The sequence below is a fragment of the Pseudophryne corroboree genome, chromosome 5, assembly GCF_028390025.1.
Source record: "Pseudophryne corroboree isolate aPseCor3 chromosome 5, aPseCor3.hap2, whole genome shotgun sequence".
Taxonomy (NCBI): domain Eukaryota; kingdom Metazoa; phylum Chordata; class Amphibia; order Anura; family Myobatrachidae; genus Pseudophryne; species Pseudophryne corroboree.
Window position 1 is genome coordinate 117,639,272 of NC_086448.1, and position 8,589 is coordinate 117,647,860.

Consider the following 8,589-nt stretch of genomic DNA (forward strand, 5'->3'; position numbering starts at 1 on the left):
GAGAGGCTGCTCTATTAGACACATTGTAACTGTGGCACTGATCACTAGTGAGATGATAGGCTGCTCTATCAGACACATTGTAACTGTGGCACTGATCACTAGTGAGGTGAGAGGCTTCTCTATTAGACACATTGTAACTGTGGCACTGATCACTAGTGAGGTGAGAGGCTGCTCTATTAGACACATTGTAACTAGTGCACTGATCACTAGTGAGGTGATAGGCTGCTCTATCAGACACATTGTAACTGTGGCACTGATCACTAGTGAGGTGAGAGGCTGCTCTATTAGACACATTGTAACTGGTACTGATCACTAGTGAGATGATAGGCTGCTCTATCAGACACATTGTAACTGTGGCACTGATCACTAATGAGGTGATAGGCTGCTCTATCAGACACATTGTAACTGTGGCACTGATCACTAGTGAGGTGATAGGCTGCTCTATCAGACACATTGTAACTGTGGCACTGATCACTAGTGAGGTGATAGGCTGCTCTATCAGACACATTGTAACTGTGGCACTGATCACTAGTGAGGTGATAGGCAGCTCTATTAGACACATTGTAACTGTGGCACTGATCACTAGTGAGGTGATAGGCTGCTCTATCAGACACATTGTAACTGTGGTACTGATCACTAGTGAGGTGATAGGCTGCTCTATCAGACACATTGTAACTGTGGCACTGATCACTAGTGAGGTCATAGGCTGCTCTATCAGACACATTGTAACTGTGGCACTGATCACTAGTGAGGTGATAGGCTGCTCTATCAGACACATTGTAACTGTGGTACTGATCACTAGTGAGGTGATAGGCTGCTCTATCAGACACATTGTAACTGTGGCACTGATCACTAGTGAGATAATAGGCTGCTCTATCAGACACATTGTAACTGTGGCACTGATCACTAGTGAGGTCATAGGCTGCTCTATTAGACACATTGTAACTGTGGCACTGATCACTAGTGAGGTGATAGGCTGCTCTATCAGACACATTGTAACTGTGGCACTGATCACTAGTGAGATGATAGGCTGCTCTATCAGACACATTGTAACTGTGGTACTGATCACTAGTGAGTTGATAGGCTGCTCTATCAGACACATTGTAACTGTGGCACTGATCACTAGTGAGGTGATAGGCTGCTCTATCAGACACATTGTAACTGTGGTACTGATCACTAGTGAGGTCATAGGCTGCTCTATCAGACACATTGTAACTGTGGCACTGATCACTAGTGAGGTCATAGGCTGCTCTATCAGACACATTGTAACTGTGGCACTGATCACTAGTGAGGTGATAGGCTGCTCTATCAGACACATTGTAACTGTGGTACTGATCACTAGTGAGGTCATAGGCTGCTCTATCAGACACATTGTAACTGTGGCACTGATCACTAGTGAGGTCATAGGCTGCTCTATCAGACACATTGTAACTGTGGCACTGATCACTAGTGAGGTGATAGGCTGCTCTATCAGACACATTGTAACTGTGGCACTGATCACTAGTGAGGTGATAGGCTGCTCTATCAGACACATTGTAACTGTGGTACTGATCACTAGTGAGGTGATAGGCTGCTCTATCAGACACATTGTAACTGTGGCACTGATCACTAGTGAGATGATAGGCTGCTCTATCAGACACATAGTAACTGTGGCACTGATCACTAGTGAGATGATAGGCTGCTCTATCAGACACATTGTAACTGTGGCACTGATCACTAGTGAGGTGATAGGCTGCTCTATCAGACACATTGTAACTGTGGCACTGATCACTAGTGAGGTGATAGGCTGCTCTATCAGACACATTGTAACTGTGGCACTGATAACTAGTGAGGTGATAGGCTGCTCTATCAGACACATTGTAACTGTGGTACTGATCACTAGTGAGGTGATAGGCTGCTCTATCAGACACATTGTAACTGTGGCACTGATCACTAGTGAGGTGATAGGCTGCTCTATCAGACACATTGTAACTGTGGCACTGATAACTAGTGAGGTGATAGGCTGCTCTATCAGACACATTGTAACTGTGGTACTGATCACTAGTGAGGTCATAGGCTACTCTATCAGACACATTGTAACTGTGGCACTGATCACTAGTGAGGTCATAGGCTGCTCTATCAGACACATTGTAACTGTGGCACTGATCACTAGTGAGGTCATAGGCTGCTCTATCAGACACATTGTAACTGTGGCACTGATCACTAGTGAGGTGAGAGGCTGCTCTATTAGACACATTGTAACTAGTGCACTGATCACTAGTGAGGTGATAGGCAGCTCTATTAGACACATTGTAACTGTGGCACTGATCACTAGTGAGGTGATAGGCTGCTCTATCAGACACATTGTAACTGTGGCACTGATCACTAGTGAGGTGAGAGGCTGCTCTATTAGACACATTGTAACTAGTGCACTGATCACTAGTGAGGTGATAGGCTGCTCTATCAGACACATCGTAACTGTGGCACTGATCACTAGTGAGGTGAGAGGCTGCTCTATTAGACACATTGTAACTGTGGCACTGATCACTAGTGAGGTCATAGGCTGCTCTATCAGACACATTGTAACTGTGGCACTGATCACTAGTGAGGTGAGAGGCTGCTCTATTAGACACATTGTAACTGTGGCACTGATCACTAGTGAGGTGAGAGGCTGCTCTATTAGACACATTGTAACTAGTGCACTGATCACTAGTGAGGTGATAGGCTGCTCTACATCTATATTACGTTTTTTTCAGCAATAATTTATTGAATTAATCATGAGCATTCCATTGATAAGCTTTGTTTTGTACCTAGTTTACTCAACATACATAATTCCATTTTAAACCAGAGCACTGTAAACATAAAAGAAAGGCTATAGTAGTTATCAAACCATGTAGTGCAGTCATTATCCATTTGGCCATTCATGTGAGTTGCTGAATTGCATAGTTAAGGTAATGGGTTGCTGAATTGCATAGTTAAGGTAATGGCCCACTGACATTCTCACAATGGCCACTCTGGCCTTGACTTTGCGGGTTGACCTCTGGCCTCACACATGGAGTTAATCTTCCAACTTGATTTACCATTTTCATGAATCCGTTTTGGTCCAACTTAAATCAGGTTTTTATCTCTTGATAGCACTGCATAGTGCAGTGGTTGGACGAGTAATATATGCAAGTGATTTCAAATGTGATATCTTCATTAGAATAGGAAGAGATATTTACTTAAATAACAAACTGTAAATTATTATTGGGGTTTATAACATATAACTGCTTGGATATTGGAGACAGTGGACCCCTCCACCCAATTCTGGCACCATCTGAGCAGTATTATGGTACTGCTGAAAGTGACTGCACAGTCCAATAGCTTCGTATTTAAAGACACCTACAATTTTTTTATAATATTGCACAACATTCAAACACACATTTATAATAGACAAACACAAGTTTCATGCAGACTTAGAAATGTAAATTTCATTGCAAAAAATAAATACATTTGAGAATTCTCTCTAGCATTGATTTAGCACTTAATGTAACTTTATAGATATATTAGTAATATTTAACAAGTTAATTTACCCTCTAATATTTCCCCATAGGTGTCATGCACTATTTCAAAAGAATGTTTAAATCCTGAAAGCCCAAAACTTGTTGAAAGCACAGAGGACAAGTGGAAATTGCAATCTGTACAAAGTTCTGCACCTGATTTGGCCATGTATAGGCAGGGGCAGACTGTGGTAATGAATGAGCAGTCTACTTATAGTCTGTTCACAGACAGGGATGAGAATAGCTCAACCGCCAAGGAAGAACCTCAGAAAGATATCGAATATGAGAAAGAAGAAAATATAATAACATATAAGTACCATAACAAGCAAAATCTAAACCTGTTGAGCTCTACCAAACCCTCTAAAGCTGGTAAAGAAAGATTGGAACAAAAAATAGAGGTTTCACATTTTACATTTGACAGGGTTTCAAATGTAGAAAAGGTTGTAGAAAATCAGGATTTGTCAGTAGCTAGTAAATCATTGCAAGAACAGGGAATGCCCTATTTAGATTTAGGCCAGCCAGTTGTATTAAGACAAAAGAGTTCAAGGAGGACTAACAGCCACCAGTCTGAGGACATTGAATCTCCAACAGTATCCCCAACTGAACCAAAGTCTCCAGCAGATAACATCGCTTTCATGATAACGAATACTGAGGTACAAGTCCTCTCAACCGGTGAAGTTCAAGATATTGTAAACCGAAAGGGTGGGGAAGTGCAAACGGTCAACATTGATCGAGAGAACGTGGAGAAAATTCCTTTAGGTAGAACCCTCACACCTGGCATGGAAGATACTGTAATGTGCACAGACAAGAAACCAGTCATTATCATATTTGATGAACCAATGGATATTAGGTCAGCTTATAAAAGACTTTCAACAATATTTGAAGAATGTGATGATGATTTAGAAAAAGTTATGTCAAGGGCAAAGATTGAAGAGGAGGATGAAGAGGAGGAAGAGGAGGAGAAGGAATCGAATGTTCCACCATCTGAAAAAGACAGGATCAAGACAAATGAAACCATAAAAACTACAGAGAGTATCATGACTCAAAATAAATATAGATTCAACTATCCATCTTTGGCACAAATGAAACAGACTATGTTTCAGGATGGTACCACCTCCCAGGCACTTCTCTCAGAAGATGAAAAGTCTGATGCCTCGGACTATCAGTTTGGTCAGAGGCAGGATGTAAAGAAAAAATTTAAGTTCAAGTTTCCCAAAAAGCAACTGGCCGCTTTAACCCAAGCCATCCGTACAGGGACAAAAACTGGGAAAAAGACTTTGCAGGTGGTGGTGTATGAAGATGAAGAAGAACCCGATGGAACCGTAAAACAACACAAAGAAGCAAAAAGGTTTGAAATAGCAAGATCTAAGAGCAGCGAGGAAAACCTGATGCCCAACGTTCTCAGCCTTGAAGAGCCAGGTCAGGTGTCGAGGACAGATGAAATCAGGAAAAATACTTACAGGACCTTGGACAGTCTTGAGCAGACCATCAAGCAGCTGGAAAGCACAATAAGTGAAATGACACCGAGACCAGGATCAGATGTTATAGAAACGAGGGAGGAAAACAAAACTTTAAACTTAATGCCTGTTGTTGCCAAAGAACCTGCATTTGTGGATGATACAAAACTTGTTCTAGAGTCTTCATCATCCATACCCACTACAGCACGTAAGGTACCTGTGCATAAAACGTCCAAAGCATAACTGTCTTCCGGTTGCGGAACACGATTCCTAATGACTTGGTTGCTGTTCTTCCGGTGGTTGGCTTTTTCTGATAGGTGCCTAACAAGCTTTTGGTTTAATATGTTTGATTACTTGGTGATGGGAAAATGAAGAACAAAAAAAAACTGCTTGTTTGAAATAACTGGTTTATTTTCCCCTCCTAAAAATGATTTAATTCTTTTGACAATAACCTTCTGATGTGTCTACTGCATGGCTAAAGATTCATTTACTATTGGTGGAGCATGGCATGAGACTCAATGAAATCACTGATGATGTATGATTTACATGTTATTTCTGTCTCTCTCTCCCGTTGGCTGTCCCTGTAGGGTTCAAATGGAGCGTCACAAACCAGCAGAATGCCAATACCAATGTCTTCTAAAACTAGACAAGGGAGTACGGAAAAAACTAGCAAACAGCCAAAGCTTCAGGAGCCACAGCGTCAATTCAGACAGGTAGTTTTACCTTAGAACAACACTTTGGAAGGACTTTAAAAAAAGCTTTTTAAAACTTCAAGCCAAGTAACTGACTAAATGTAACCAAAACAAGGATGGCGTTGCTTTCACTCTTGTTTTTGTTAGCTGTCTGGATCTGGTGGCATGAGAAATCCTGTTGTACTTTGTCTCACTCTAGCCATATCTCTGCATGCCTGCAATAAAACACACCTACTGCTTTGTTCCACCTCAAGATGTTCAGCTGAGATGAGCGAAACGCGGCTTACAGTGGTAACACTGCACTTGCGGGTAGAAAACGAAATGCACGCCTGTGCAGTGGTGTTTATGTTGTCCAGTACTAACGTGTATGTTAAGTTCATTGCATTAACGGCTTGCTATCTCACCTACATTCTAATCACACAGCATGGCCCACACAGCGCACTGTACGCGTTTCAAGTGACTGTATCATCCACCTCTCAACAGTACTCTAAAACTTTTCTGTGCTTTATGGATTCTGCCAGGTCCAGAGAACCTCAGCAAACACTGTAACCATATGGGGGTCTTTTTTTTTTCCTGCGACCATGTTGGTGTATTAATGTTAAACTATCTCCCGCCATCTTTATTTGCAGGCTAACGGAGGTACTAAGAAAGCTGGTGGGGATTTTAAGGCTGCTTCCCCTACTTTATCTGCTTCTAAAATTCCAGCACTTTCTCTAAACACTGGAAAAGGCAGCTCTGTTTCTGCTCAGTGTAATGATACATCTAACTCCCATAATCCCCCTGTAAAGTCACATGTCCCAATAACCAATTCTAACGCTCAGTCTATTCGCACTATTAACCCCTCGTCCCTTATCCGTCCTGTTCAGAATGGCACTTCAAAGCTGCAGAGCCCATCATATTCAGGTAAAGGTCATCATCTCTCATTTTCACTACAGAACGCAAATGGCAGACCATCTCCTCCCACTGCTGCTTCTTCTTCTGCTACTTCTCCCTCTACTACTTCTGTCTCTCCCACTTCACTGACCCAAGGTGTGAAGAGCATCCGTACGATCCACACACCTGGCTTCACCAGCTACAAGTCACAGAACGGAAATGCAAGCAAGGTCACCGCGCCAAAGGAGACTTCATAACTCATCACTGTAGGTGTGCCGCCGCGGCTGTGTCTTCTGTGCCACCCCACCCCTCTTTCGGCTTAGTGTTCTCACTGTGTACATAACGCACCCGTCGATCTTTGTCAACTTTGTTGCTGTTGTAATTATAACCCTATACCCCTTTTAATGGTCTTTGTTTTTTTAATGTAAATTGAAAGTTAGCGTGTGTGATTGTATATATTCCTATACTGTATGTTTGCATGTGTGTGGGGCTCTAGGAAAGCTGGAAAAAGGGTATCCAGAATGTGAAGATAGAGATTATTTTGTATAGAATATTTTTCATTATTGAACCTGCAAGAGATCAACTCTGGCGTGAAGTTTTAGCCTTTATTTTCCGTTCATGCTGGCTTTGACTACAGATTTCTATTTTTGTCAACTAAACATCATTGTTGCTTTTATTTTTTTGCCAAGATATTTTCATATGGATATAATGTATGATTAAAGACTTCTACTTGGTAACGCCGCAGTGGGCGGGCTGATCACTATGAAATATGCTTAAAGGGATTCATTCATCAAAATGTATGTCGTATTTAAATAGAAATGAATCAACGCCAAATCAGGAGTTTCTATTCTAAGTGCATTTAGACATTATTATACGTATAATATTTAGTTATGCCCTGTGCTCCGACATAAAACGACTTCAGTTATTAGTTTGCACAGTAGACTTGTCTTATCCTTGGGTAACATCATCATGTGACTCATAGTTTGCCTCTTAAAGTACATGTAATCTCCTCCAAATCTAAATAATCCCACACCCTGTCAGATTTCTTGACGTTTTCCTGTCCCATAAAGTGGGATGTAAGCTGCCATAAAGCGAGATAACCTGACAATGCTGCAAAACAAAAGTTATACAAATATGTAGCAATTTCATCTTTTAAGTTTATTATTCTATTTTTGAAAAATCATAACATATGGCAGTTACTTTAACCAAATTATATAATTTGGTTAGTCTGTTTTTGATGATTGATGCCCTTTAAAAAAACGCCCACAATGGCACTAGGCTCTGCCATTTGGTTATATGCACAAAAAGAAAAAAAAATTAAAGTGTACTCAAATCTTTGTTTTAACAATGACATATTTATCAATTCCGATTTCCTTCAAAGCAACTGCCTACCAGTGCCCCAATCTGGGTTTTTAAAATGAGTACAAATATTGTTCTTTAATTAATGTTATAGGTATGTACATACAGTATACATACGCTACACTTCTACGTACAGTGATGTGCTAATGGTTTCTTAAAGAGGTAGGCAATCTGTGTCCCTACAGGTTCTGTACAGTGTCACTGCCTATTGTCCCCAACAGCCAATTAGATGATGCGAGTGCAGACCCCCGGAACACCATGTTGCCTACCCCCCTCTCATCCTTTATGCATGCTTTCAAACAGTGGCAACTTGGAAAGGAAGAGTTTGCACAGATTTTGTAAATTAATGAATTTGTATAACTACTGTAACAAATATCTATAAAAAGCAGGTCACTTTTCTGAAATACAATAAAGTGATGCATGCTCTTATATATACATCTATTGTTTGTGGTTTATTGTGTCTTAGCACAGTATTTGTAATGTGATTGCTGTATTTCATGTACCTATATATATTGGGAGTGTACAGCAGTTAATGGAGCCACAGTCCGGTGCATTTGTCCTATGCCGGGATTTGCGCTTACAATGCTTTCACACCAGCAGTACAGAAGTATTTGCTCTTTTGCTGCACTTTAGTGTCACCTAGTGGCCAACATACATTCACTGCTGCTGGTTTGTTTCCCTTTAGTTTGA

The 8,589-nt window shown here is 41.0% G+C and overlaps 1 protein-coding gene across 14 annotated transcripts in view; it reads left to right on the top strand.

Moving 5' to 3' along the window:
• Positions 1-8,334, top strand: part of KIAA1217 (KIAA1217 ortholog) — a 1,254,604-nt gene extending 1,246,270 nt beyond the window's left edge. For 13 of the 14 annotated variants that reach the window (XM_063921607.1, XM_063921603.1, XM_063921600.1 and 10 more), the window contains 3 exons: positions 3,572-5,188; positions 5,563-5,688; positions 6,297-8,334. In XM_063921607.1, the coding sequence (XP_063777677.1) occupies positions 3,572-5,188; positions 5,563-5,688; positions 6,297-6,797 (2,244 nt within the window). In that variant the 3' untranslated portion in view covers positions 6,798-8,334. The remainder of the gene's footprint in view (positions 1-3,571; positions 5,189-5,562; positions 5,689-6,296) is intronic. The other variant, XM_063921610.1, reaches the window with a different exon arrangement.
• Positions 8,335-8,589: the final 255 nt, after the last annotated feature.